The sequence below is a fragment of the Cupressus sempervirens genome, chromosome 7, assembly GCF_028749045.1.
Source record: "Cupressus sempervirens isolate cs-2001-9-10 chromosome 7, ASM2874904v1, whole genome shotgun sequence".
NCBI lineage: Eukaryota > Viridiplantae > Streptophyta > Pinopsida > Cupressales > Cupressaceae > Cupressus > Cupressus sempervirens.
Window position 1 is genome coordinate 15,551,682 of NC_143124.1, and position 13,128 is coordinate 15,564,809.

General features: G+C 37.7%; 1 protein-coding gene and 1 pseudogene across 1 annotated transcript; one reads left to right on the forward strand and one right to left on the reverse strand.

Moving 5' to 3' along the window:
- The first annotated feature begins 929 nt into the window (after positions 1 to 929).
- Positions 930 to 5,820, forward strand: LOC149545184 (uncharacterized). The gene is made up of 5 exons (XM_089790567.1): positions 930 to 1,894; positions 2,046 to 3,132; positions 3,234 to 3,578; positions 3,742 to 5,028; positions 5,115 to 5,820. Exons 1-5 carry the CDS (start codon positions 1,089 to 1,091, stop codon positions 5,697 to 5,699), a joined length of 4,110 nt encoding a protein of 1,369 aa, XP_089646693.1. The 5' UTR covers positions 930 to 1,088; the 3' UTR covers positions 5,700 to 5,820.
- Positions 5,821 to 11,604: 5,784 nt separating this feature from the next.
- Positions 11,605 to 12,457, reverse strand: LOC149545185 (DNA damage-repair/toleration protein DRT102 pseudogene; annotated as a pseudogene).
- Positions 12,458 to 13,128: the final 671 nt, after the last annotated feature.

The following is a 13,128-nucleotide window of genomic DNA, read 5'->3' on the forward strand; positions in this document are numbered from 1 at the left end:
AGAATTGAATGCCAACCCAACATAGTAGACTATGTACTATCAAACTAACAAGAAAACACAAGTGGAAAAGGTAGAACAAGAGAAATAAAACACAAGAGTAGAACAAACACTCGTCAAACTAGAGATTTAGGGGTTATCTTGAGAAGACCATCTACCATATCACCAACCTCGCATAGGAATTCCTAATGTAATAGTTTTCAATTTTTTTTGTCTTTTTTCCTCATATTATGTAGCATCACATTCCATCTCATCATAGTGGGAAATGAAGAAAAGAGATTCCAAAGTTGAATAAGAGATAAGTAAATGAAAAAAGGTGACTTGAACAACAAGAAAAATAATTTATATAGAAAAATTACTCATACATTACAATCCAAAAATATTCAAAGTTACAATAGACCTTAGACAAATAAAGGAATTTTTTATATATCTAGAAGTTACAATATTCGAAGTTACATAAAGTGATTGTGGCATGTATATCTAGAAATTCATATACATACAAACAGTGCCATTTTAAAATGTGTATAGAGAAATTCAGATGCGAAAAAGAACTAAAGTAAAAATACGAACAATCTGTTTCCTTTGTGTATTTTCAATAATTTTAAGTGAGCAATATTTGTGCTGTGGGATACACTGATTCTTGTAAATTGAATGTGGGCCTCGACAAACATACCTGTGTCAACAAGCGTATCGACGACGGAGAACGGAATAAAGTTAAAGCCAAACGGTAAGTGTCTTTTTAGCTTTTATTTCATTTCAAGTAATCAAGACTGGTGTCATGGCTTCTTCCATGATCGTGATGCTCGCAAAGGATTCCTTCCGCGCTCTTCACAGGCAAGCTACTTCTACTGATTTGAAATTTTGTATAGTGGTTTTACGGATTCCTCCCGCGCTTTGGCGATTGTACAACTCTTCACTGCTTTTAGCGCTCAATTTTAAGGATTCCTTCCGCGCTTTGGTCACTTAATATCTTTCTCAGCACTCCATCCTCTTATAAATACATAGCACTTCACCTCCTCAACAACACGGCTTCATTGAGTCCCATTTTCTATTTTTATTGTTTCTTTCTCTCAGAGTGCGGATCGACCGCCATGGCATCTACTTCTACTTCTAGTTGTTACTCTGGATGCGAACCAGAGAACGAGCATGCAAATGCATCTGAAGGAATTGATTTATCTCCATCTACTTCTGCTACACCCTCGTTGGGAACCCTGTTTTCATCCTGTTTTAGCTGGTTTTCTTGCTTACTTTCTCTTTGTTCAAGTCAATCCCATTCTGCGCCTTCAATCTCTACCTCTCGTACTAGGGTTAGAAATGATTGTCAAGGGATCACACCATCTCCATCCACCACACGTGCTTTTGAACAAGTTACACCATCTCCATCCACTATGCATGCCTTTGAACAAGTTACACCATCTCCCTCTACTTCTGGTAGATCCACAATGATGGAAAGAGAGGTGCCCTACGATGTGTTTATTAATCATCGTGGCCCTGATGTCAAGGAGGGTCTCGCCACTCATCTCTATGAAATCCTCACTGGCAAGGGATTGAGGGTTTTTCTTGATAAAGAAGACCTTGAGTTGGGGGATTTCTTACCTGCAAAAATACAAGGAGCAATGCACAGTGCTTCACTTCATATAGCCATATTTTCCAAGAACTATGCAGAATCCCCATGGTGTTTGGCAGAGCTTTCATTTATGCTCAAAACAGGCACTCAAATTGTTCCAGTCTTCTACCATATTGAGCCCTCTGACATCCGACATGCAAAAGGACTATATGCTGAGGCATTTTCAGAACACAAAAAGAAGGGCAGGTATACCTCAGAAAAGCTTCAGGAGTGGAAGAACGCACTCAACAATGTTTCACATTATGTTGGTGTCATCATTCGTAATGAAGAGTAAGTACCAAATACTCTTATCTCGAGCACTTAACGTTTTCCTTATCATCTTCTACAGTGGTGCATTTTTGCTCTAGTCAATTTTCATTAGACATGTAACATAAAAGCAATGTTTGTTCTGTTTTGTTTTATTGTTGTTCTATATGTTCAGTGACGAGGGGAGCCTGCTCAAGGATATTGTCAGTCATGTTTTGAAAATAATAAAAAATGACCCATTTGTGGTTTCCAAACATCCGATTGGTCTAGAAGAAACTGTCATGGATTTTGAGAGGACAATGCTTCAATCTGCAGAAAGCTATCCCACTGTGCAAATTGTGGGAATTTGGGGCATGGGTGGTTCTGGAAAAACCACTTTTGCCAAACAATTATATAACAATAAATACAAAACTATGGAAAAGTCTAGTTTTTTGTTAGATATTAGAGATGCTGCTTCAAATAGTGCATTGCACATTAAACAGAAGAAACTTCTAGAGGACCTTGGCCTCCGAGGTCTATCCATCGATAATGTAGAAGAAGGAAAGGGAATTCTTGCCAACCGTTTGAGATCTGTTCGGGTGCTCATAATTCTAGATGATGTGGATAATGAAGATCAACTAGATGCTTTAGTACCCAATAAGGACAGTCTTGGATCGGGTAGTTTGATTTTAGTTACCACAAGAGAACTTGAAGTTCTTCAACGTTGGGGTATCTCATCTATTTACAAAATGAAATTATTAGATCCACATCATGCCAAGCAGCTATTTTGTTGGCATGCTTTCCTGAAGCCTTCTCCACTCCAACAATTTGAAGATTTGGTTGAAGATTTTCTACATGCTTGCAATGGATTGCCCTTGTCTTTGAAGATTTTTGGAGCACAATTATATGGCAAATCCAGCAAAGATTATTGGAAAGATGAATACTGTAAGATCTCTCGGATACTGCATAAAGATATCAGAGATAGACTGAAAATAAGTTATGATGCTCTAGATGATGAAGAGAAGCAGATATTCTTAGATACTGCATGTTTTTTCATTGGACAGAGAAAAGATTTAGCCATTGCTGCTTGGGATGGATCAGGGTGGAATGGTTTGCATAATTGTAGAAGACTTGTTAATAAGTGTTTAATTGAACTTGGTGATGGTAACTGCATAAGAATGCATGACCATTTGAGAGATTTAGGAAGAGAAATTGCTAATTGTCAATCACCCTACCGTATCTGGTCTACTCAGCAGATAATTAATGTTGAAAATGAAGTACAGGTAAAAACAAATTACTGTCTTCTTTGTCTATTTGTCCTTGTTTAATTCTTGTCTTTAATAAATTTAGTGTTACAATAATTTATCCATTTTTGTATTTAAAGAGAATTGGCATTCGAGGAATAATGACCACAACAATTGGATCCAGAGGGCAAGTAGAGGGGTTTCCTCTATATTACCGGGGCAGGAAGATCAGATTTAACACAAACAGAGGATATTATAATCTCACACCCTCTTTAATTGGAATGAAAATTTTACATGTTAGAGGAAATTATTACAATCAAGTGATTGCTGATATATCTGAAGATCTGATATGGCTTCGCTGGTTTGGCATCAAGAGGAAGAATCTGGATTCACTGGGTTCAATGAAAAATTTGAGGGTGTTAGAGTTCTATGAAAACCTGTTTTCAAACAATCAGCTAGAAGAACTGTGGATGGCTGATAGTGATGTAAGTTTTTTTTTCGACTGCTCAAAAGTCTTTTTTATGCTTACATGTTTTTAAATATAATGTTTTATTGGAATTCAACTCTTTAATTTGAAGTCAATTTCATTCACATATCACGTAATCTAACACTGTGAAAACCCCACCTACTTGATTGGTTTTCTTGCAGGCTCCTGTGCAGTTAAGAGAATTGGTTATTTCTGAATGTTATAATTTCCGTAGATTTCCAAAGTCAATAGGATGTCTGAAGAATTTGAAAATAATAATGTTGAGAAACATATTGGGGAACCAGATTAGGAGTCTGCCCAAAGAATTTTGCCTTCTCCAATCATTGGAGCACCTGGAACTATCTGGTTGTCAATTGCTCTCATCACTTCCCAAAAATTGTGGCCATTTGAGAAATCTCAGACATCTTGATTTGTCCTACTGTGAGAATTTGACGAGATTGCCAGTCTCTTTTAAGGAGCTCACACTCTTGCAACACCTCAACTTACAGGGATGTTCTAAACTCACCTTAGCATCGGACATTCTAGAAAACATAAGAAAGCTCGAGTATTTGAACCTTTCTGACTGCAAGCAATTGGAAGAGATGCCTCGCCATTTCACAAATCAGGCATCCTTGACAAATCTCCATTTAGGTGGTATGTGCAGGTTAAGAGAGATACCAATGAACATCAGTCAGCTGAGCAAGTTGCAAGTGATGATGATTGGGAGTGACTTGCTCACTTGTTTACCAACATCTTTGGGGGACTTGTCCTCCTTGACTAGTCTTGTGATTGAGAAATGTCCGAAGCTGCAATGTATACCAGACTCTCTCGGGCATCTCAGTCTCTTACAGTCTTTAGAGATAGCAAATTCAGGAGTCAAATCTTTATCGGAATCAGTTATGCAACTGAATAATCTTCAAAGACTTTCAATATTTGGATGCCCAATTTGTCAATTTGATCTCCATGCAGCATCGTTTGCTTCTTCTCTCTGCAGTCTTAAGGTTATACAGTTGGTTAAAACAGAACTATCCAAGATTTCCATCGTTGAGAACTGTTGTCCAGCCCTCGAGACTATCTCCATTGAGTACAATGAACATCTAACGGAGATAGAGGTTCTACCGAGTACAGTGAAGAACATAAGATTGTCGAATTGTAAAATGGTGAGGAGTATAAGTGGTGTTGGTGGTCTACTAAACCTTCAGTGGCTGATGATAACTGGGTGCCCTGAGTTGGATGTGCTTCCCAGTTTTGTGCAATTAACTTCTCTCAGGGTATTTGAGCTCAAGGGTTGCTACAGAGTTAAGAAGATACAAGGTTTGGAACATTGCAGAGCTTTGGAGGAGCTGACAGCAGAAACGATGTGGGAAGAGGCAGGCATAGAAAGTTTGGAATGCATGGAAAGACTGAGGATGTTGAAACTCACAGCAATCTGCCGATCAGGTGTTGAAGGTTGCATTCAAAGCATGAAGGTAATAATAGTTTATAAACATTTAGAATTCTAATTATTTTTGAAATTGATTATGCACTGACTGAACATTGTGCGTGGAATTTTCAGAGATGGCCACATGAAATTGTAATATGTACAAGGGCAGTCTCAATCGCGGGCTTGCTTGAAATTTGTGCATGTCCCAATCTCTCTGTGTCTGACCTGGATGGTGACCAGAATATCAACTTCAATGCCCATGGAATTCTGGTATGCTTCGTTGTAAATTGTAAATCTCCAAATATGGTATTGTCATTAGAGGGTGATAAGGAAGAAATATCTTCCATGGAGGTTGAGAAGGGTATATGGTTATGGATAGCTCTTTTCTCACAAGGTTCCAGATGGCACACAACAAAGAAATATCAAATAGGTGCATCCCCTTCAGCATTCTCTTCGCAAGAGGAGTTGGCAACTAGCAGAACTGGAATGTTGACAATAAGTGGAATGCACCGGCTGAGAGAAGGGCGCATGACGATATTCCGATTGCCTTTAGTCTTGGACAGGACAGGGATTTCAATCCTTTCAGATTGTGACACAACAGAGGTCAGAATAAGTGCAAATCCCTCATATGAAGTGGAAAGAGAATTGGTCATGATGGGAGAGGTGGAAAAACTTGGAGAGGCTTTCATCTATTTATGGCAGCTTCTATCAAATTGATATTGCATTATTCATATTATGTGTACTGGCATATAAAAAGTCTCTCCACCGTGCAGAAAGTGTTGAGATATATTTTTAACTTCACTTATGAAATCTAGTCACACTTTTTCTCTGGAGGAAATCTTTGCAAACGATCTATACACTCACACAGAATTTTGCACTGTCATGACAACTTTGAACTATATCCATGATGGACCATTATGGCTAATAAATATCATTGGTAGATTACATTGTTGTGACAATCCAAAACAGTCCAATGATCAACAAATAAATAATAAAACCTCCAAAGTAGTTTCTGATCTATTGCATTTGAAATCTTTTGATTAAATGATTGCTAGCAGCATGCTAAAAATGTATGGATGAAAAATAGCACTGAAAGTTGGACCTAAACGGTATCAAGTTCAACTATGATAGAGTATGCTTGAACGTTTATTTTATTCACCCATGCATCTTTCTATCAACTATGACATCCATTTACAATTTTGGATTACGCAGATCAATGATTTTGTCCGCAAATCTGACCTATTAGCTTTAACATCTTTCAGCAAATTCATTGACAAATATAGATTAAGAAGACCTCTTGCACAATATTGACTAACACATGAAATGTACTCAAACTAAATGTAAATGCAACTTATCAATGTTCCATCATCGGTATTAATTTTGTTTCACCATATTAAAAGGGAAGTATTTTTTTAAAATAAAAGTGCTAGAGCAACAGAAAATTTTATTGGAAACGAAATGTACATTATCCGAAGTGGGCTGAAGCAAAAAGATAAGCCCAAACAGAGAAACAAACAACTACAACTAAACCAAAATATACTGCCCAAGCTGACGAACAAACAACCACTTATAAACCCAAAGGTGACATAGAGAAGGGATTGACTAACATAACCCTACTTAGATACAGCTTGATCACAGTGAACAAACTCAATGCAAAAGACTGGAGTGCGTACAAAAGAGACTAACATAACATTAAAACTCCCAATTGCTTGAACCCCAATTTGGAGGGGACCATTGCAAGGATGCAACATGAATTGGAGTCATCGCTACAAATAAAGTGGTCCGAAAGATTGTAAATCCCCACAAAGTGGTCAAGACCAGCTGAAAATGTTTTTGCCTCCACATAGTCAATTAGACAGTGAAATTTCTGAACAGTCTCATCATGAACTTCACAAAAAACACTTCCTCTAATCACATGGAAAGGCCCAGCACATAATCCAATAGCCAATAGATCAAATAAAACCATAAAACCACCAATTCGTAATCCCCCGGCAATAAAAGAAGGTTATCATTCAATTCTTTTTCAAGGGAAGATAAGGTTGGCTATAAGAATCCATTAGTAATTGCCATAAATTTGTCTGGGTCAAGTAGTAAATCTGTACATACGCGAGGAAAAGAGAAGCTAATTCGGTGCCATAGGCAGTGGGATTCTTTCCCATATAGTGTTTTCCAATAATGAACCTTAAAGATTTCTCAATATAAGAACATGGGATATCAAAAACCCTGCCTAAATTCTTTGCATTGCAAGGAGCAGGGTAACTGCAGTCCCAGAAATTAGCAGGGGAGAGAAATTCTCAAAGACATGAAAGAAATGTACCTTTGGGAGAGACAGAGAAGCTTAAAATCACATTAAACAACATTTTAAATAGTGATTGGGTGTTTTAAACCAGCTTTTTTAAATAGGCAAAAGCTGGCCTTTGGCCAATGCAATGCAATGATGAAGGAACAATTAATAAGAAGCATGTAAATTGAGATTGTCCCATGTAAAAAATGCCAGCTACGCCAACATCCAAGAGATGTTCAAAAAACAAATCTCAGGAGAGAAAATGCAAAGCACCATAGAAGAAGTTTAATTTGTTAAGCCAAGTACAATCACTTGCAGAAAGGTGGTTACTTTGTTAGAACACCAACGCCAATAATAAAAGCAAATGCCAATTGGCACCAGAAAATAGTATTCTCATCATCAAATGGTGATTGAATCGAAAGCTATGAAATGCATATGTTGTCTCATGTGGCATATGAAAAAGTATAATCCGCATTGATGCTGATGTGGCATATGAAAGAGTATAAACCGCAATGATGCTGATGTGGCATGTGACATCACACTGATGTGCTAGCGTGGGTGACAAGTGTCATCTCATCAACAAATTTGAAATTGTCATGTGGCAAATTTGGTTGACCGGGCAGGGTTTGACTTTGGCAGCTGTTTCAAATGGAGGGATCCTTAACCCTCATGCACTTATTGGGTTCTCTTTTTAATACATGTCATATGACTAGCACTTGTACCCGCAGGTCCAAGATTATGCCAATTGTTTGGCCAAAGATTGTTCTCGTTTTTATGAAAACTATTAAATTACCTTAGAATCATTAGTTTTTAATTTTCATGGATTGATTGTCTCTTAGTGCATAAATATATACATTTTCCCATTCATGTTGCCTTTCATTAGTTACCTATGAGTTTATCAACACACTTGGCTATCTTTGGAAAATTTAAGTTATAAAGATTTAGTACATCAAACACTATTTTATATAATATTTCTAAAGGTAATTTGAATTATATGTTCGCTAACCAATAAAATTTGTTGCACTTGCACCTATCATAAAAATATATATTCATACTTTTTTCATTCCACTAAAGAAGAAAAGTGAACAAGAAAAATGCTCTTCCTAGACTCACATTTAAGCAAAGAAAATTAAAGTATGAATAAATGAACTTATCAATTTATTTATTTTAAATTAGCAATTTTTTTTTTATTAACTATAAGACAACATATAGTACAAAGGTATATTTTATGTACATGTCTTCTCTTGATGTGAATAGAGTGTAGAATTTTACTATTACGGAACTCTTTATCAAGTGAGATGGGCACTGGGACATCTTGTTGGACAAGGATTTAACTACAGCTGCAACTGCCATTGAAGCTGCTAGGTCTCTGTCAATTTATTGGGGATGTTGTTTCTAGGTGTTCATATGAATACCTAGGCCTAAATACTAAGTATTTTGGTACTCTAATTTGGTCTCTCCGTATCTTTAATTTGTCTCCCAAGGTATGCTCAAAAAACAATTCACCCTTGTATAAGCACAATGTTTTAATCATAGTATTGTGAGAGGCACACGTGACTCTACTCTGAAGTTTAAGATATAAAAAGCTACCTGAAGACTGATAGCCTGCCTTAATATGACTAGCTATTAAATGAGTGATGCTGTAATATTTTAGACTAGAGAAGGCATTAAATCCTCTCGGACTCTGCTAATCATTAGGACTTGATGCAATTCGCATGTATTCTGAACATAATTTAAAGATAGCAGAACAAAATATACTAGGTCCTGGAAGCAGCTTGCAGGCTTCGTGGGCAAATTTCAGGGGTTTAAGGTAACGTATATACCTTCTATTGTAAATTCAAAGAATGTCAGTTTCAGAAATTAATTCCATTAGCATCCAGGGGTGTTTCTATTATGCTTGGAGAGAGACGTGCAATCAAACCACCATCTGTGCAGCATCCACACTGCAGACCAAACTGATTAGTGTTAATACAGTTGGATTATATGAAGCTTGTCCCTCTTTGCATTGCAATGGCTCTCATGGTAAGTCTCTTGCCTGGTATGTCCCCTGCTATGCATATCCAGTCCATTATAATCCAATGAATAACATGGCCCTCCTCCACAGTGCAACTCCCCCACTATATATCCAAGAGAGAGAGAAACCACTGTAACACCAAGTAGCCGAGGGCATCACTTGGCATAGGGGTGTGGCTGATCTAGTAGCCATGACTTCTCCAAGCTCTGTCTCCCTGTTCTCCCTTCTCTGAATCCATGTCCCCTCATGATGTATCTCATTGAGGGAGAAACAAATAAATAAATCCATACCATTACATATAAGGTATACCAAAATGTAGGAAAGAGCACCCTGCTTTTTGCTCAACCTGTAACATGTTCATAATTATTATTTTTAAATAGAACAAGGGCCATACAATCTTGCTCCATCGTGCTCCATTACAACTTAACCAGCATGCCAATAGGAGAGGCCAACCTGTGCAAAAGACACATAGTCACGAGTCTTCAGGTTTCCAGTGGTCAATCGTACCAATAATAGCCTATAGGCTAAATATAACCTTAATCACTGTATTATATATTTCGAAACAATAATTAAGTTCCAATTTAGATTAGCTAGAATATAAGGAAATAAAATTAATTCTAGCAGCAACCGCTTACAAGGGAAATTTATTGAGATATGATGAAAAGCGTAATTATTTGATTTTATTATTTTAACAGTAACTGGTTACAAAAACAAATGCCACAATTAATTCCTTTCCAACTGAGTCAACAGAAACAGAAATCCCCAGATATCATTTACAACCAAATTTAGCACGCATTGATATTCAAAGCCTCTCTAAGCTTCCAAACTCCACCTTCAAAACTGAACTCAAGCATTTTCCCAGTCACACAGAAGTGATGAACTATGGTTTTATATAGAATCATGGCATCCCCCGCTATCAAATTCACAGCAAGGTTGCTGGCCGTGCCACAAAAAATTACCTTCCAACTAAGTCAACGCAAATCCCCATATATCAATTTACCACCAAATTCAGTATGTATTGGTACTCAAAGCCTCTCTAAGCTACCAATCTTCACCTTCAAAACTGAACTTAAAACATTTTCCCACAGAGTCATACAGAAGTGATGAACTATAGTTTTAGTATGTAATACCAAATGAAACAAGAATCAAGCCATCCTGCTATCATATTCACGGCAAGGTTGCTGGCCGTACAATGTATATTACATAATAAAAATAATTATTGTTTGACCCTCAGTCACATGACTGATGATAGAAATGGACCTTTACAAAAGACTACACCACAGATAATGATCACTCACCAACTACAGAAGATGCTAAATATGCATTTACCATCTACTTTCTAGTGAATCATAACTTGCGGTCACTAACAATAGAAGATGATCCAGCATTATAGTTACCATAACACTTGTAATTCTTCCAAGGATTTCTGAATGTGGTGTATTTATAATTCCAGATTTGCACAACTAATGTTCAACAAACGACAACCATTAGACAGTTTTGATTCTCATTAATATAGTTAAGTGGAGCTTTGGATTACAGGAGCAATTAACGTAACACCCCTCCACCTCTGAGTAATCAATAATGCAATAGGAATACCCATTTTCTTAAAGTCTTTTCGAAACTTCTGCTCTATTAAATAAACTGACAGTTTCAAATCATTGCCCTTCCCTCTTTGGATGTTCCTGTCTAGAAGAAGATCCGTTCAATATTGTCTAACATTAACCAATCCATGAAAGGCAATCCATTTTCGAAAACACTGCTTTGATCTGGACCTGCAACTGTCTTCCTAAAGATGGAGTCAATTGTAAATGCTTTTCTCTTAAGACACCACGGGGTCATGATTGGAAGGCTGCATCCTCCTCTATAAAATTTCCCTGTTAAAAATAGAATTGAATTGAGACCATATGTCATATAGTACCAAGCAATACATTTTTTCTAATGAAAATTCAAGATTTGAACTGAAAACTGTGAGGATGAATCTCACTTGGACATAGCAATGCGCCCGAGCCTTTTCATGTTTATCCCTGGCACACTTATGAGCAAAAGCCATTCCACACTCTCTAAATTGACACTCGAATGGTTTCAATTTAAGGTGTACTGATCTGATGTGCTGACGAAGATTAGATTTCTACAATAGTAAATTTTGTCAGAATCTGCTAAAGCACAGTGTAATACAATGAATAAAATCGAGAAAAGAAGACCTAACATGCACATCACATATGTTACATAATATACCGTAGAATAGCTGTACAGACATCTTTAGTAAGGGCATTCTATACTCTTCACACAGGTTTGATTTTCATGAATTCGCATATGTCTCTTAATTTGTTTTTTCAACTGCTGACTCCCACACACTTCACAACAGATGAGATTTTGGACCTGCCGCAGATGTTCTTTCAAGGCCTTTGCATTTGTGAAGTATTTCAAACAGCCAGGCTCACAGAAGACGATCTCAGTGTATGTTGTTGCTGGAGACAAAAAAACAATAACCATTAATTTGCAGAGTAAAAGAGTCTTTGAACTGTTCAATTTTGGAAAATGAATAAAAAATAATATGGCTAGTCTGTGAGCCAAATTATGTTTTCTTACATTGTGGATTCTCTTGTTGGCATTATACTAGTACAGTAGGGCTCTGTCTCACAATACTCCACATTCCACCAAGTATGATAAATATCGCTTCAAAAGCCCTACTTTTGTTCAGGGAGCAAAGCGCGCAAGAAGAAGAATCAGACGATGATGATATTTTTGGGCATCTCCTTGACATAATATACCAAAAACGAATCGATCTCAGGGGGCCAGGGTTTGCCCCTACTGGCCGGGCAGGGGGCTCTGAAGGGCATTTCAAGCCACGCATAAACAATCTTTCTGCCCTCTTTTGGTGTGGTCAACATTCCTCCCACCCTCAAAACATTGCCAATCATCAATGGATCTGCAGTTCTGGGCCTCCTGCGCAGTTTCGCATATGACCATGTATATGCCTGAAAACTTGTTAGCGAACACAGAAACCCCCACACCCAGCTGGCAAGCCACCAAGCCCCTGCTATTTTTCGCTTACCCTCTGCCCGACCTCTTCTCCCATGCTGTAGTATTTGTCAGTGCCCAAATCCTTGACATCGATGATTATAGTGTAGAAAGAGAGATCAGAACCCCAAAAATAACATGGCTACTCCAAGACATCGTTGCGAGACATGAAAATCTGTCCTCATTTGAGACACTATGTTGCCTACGATGCCACCACCATCTTATACAATACAAGCAGCTCTGTGTCTTAACAGTTTGCTGAGACTGCTAAATGCTGTCCATCATGGTGGAGCGCATGACGGTGGTATTAAACAGCTCCGTGGCCCCCCTCCTTTACACGTCGGGCGGTCTTTGTAACTAGCTTCGTCGTGCTGTAGAAATCTCATAGGATAAAAAATTTATAACCTCTATTTATTTTGCCCACCAAAATTTGTACGGATTGAACCATTCGCCGGGCTGAACAGGACACTTACCGGCGGAGAAACCCCAGATAAGTAGCCTATCGGCTAAAGAGAGGCAGCAATTTGAACCACCAATCTTTTTAACTCAAACAAATCGTTCTGAATTCGGGTGAAATAAGAAATTCCCAATTCATGCATTCACCAATATCAGATTTGTTTGCAATCCATCAAATCAGAATTAGAATTCGACTCTCTTCATTTGACCTCAAATTGGGCAGAGCGGGATTCAATAAAAACTAAGCTATACTTATTCTATATTTTATAAACTCGATTCAATTTCTTGTCAGGTCCGTGATTTTTGCTTCTTTTGCAGCTCGAAGCAGTTCGGGGATTTTTTTCATTTCATCGCTGTCGAGCATTCACCTT

Excerpts from the sequence above, each read along its gene's own strand:
- LOC149545184 (XM_089790567.1), top strand. The coding sequence starts at position 1,089 with ATGGCATCTACTTCTACTTCTAGTTGTTACTCTGGATGCGAACCAGAG. Across the intron at positions 1,895-2,045 it reads GTCATCATTCGTAATGAAGA|TGACGAGGGGAGCCTGCTCA; the intron begins GTAAGTACCAAA and ends CTATATGTTCAG. Across the intron at positions 3,133-3,233 it reads ATGTTGAAAATGAAGTACAG|AGAATTGGCATTCGAGGAAT; the intron begins GTAAAAACAAAT and ends TTGTATTTAAAG.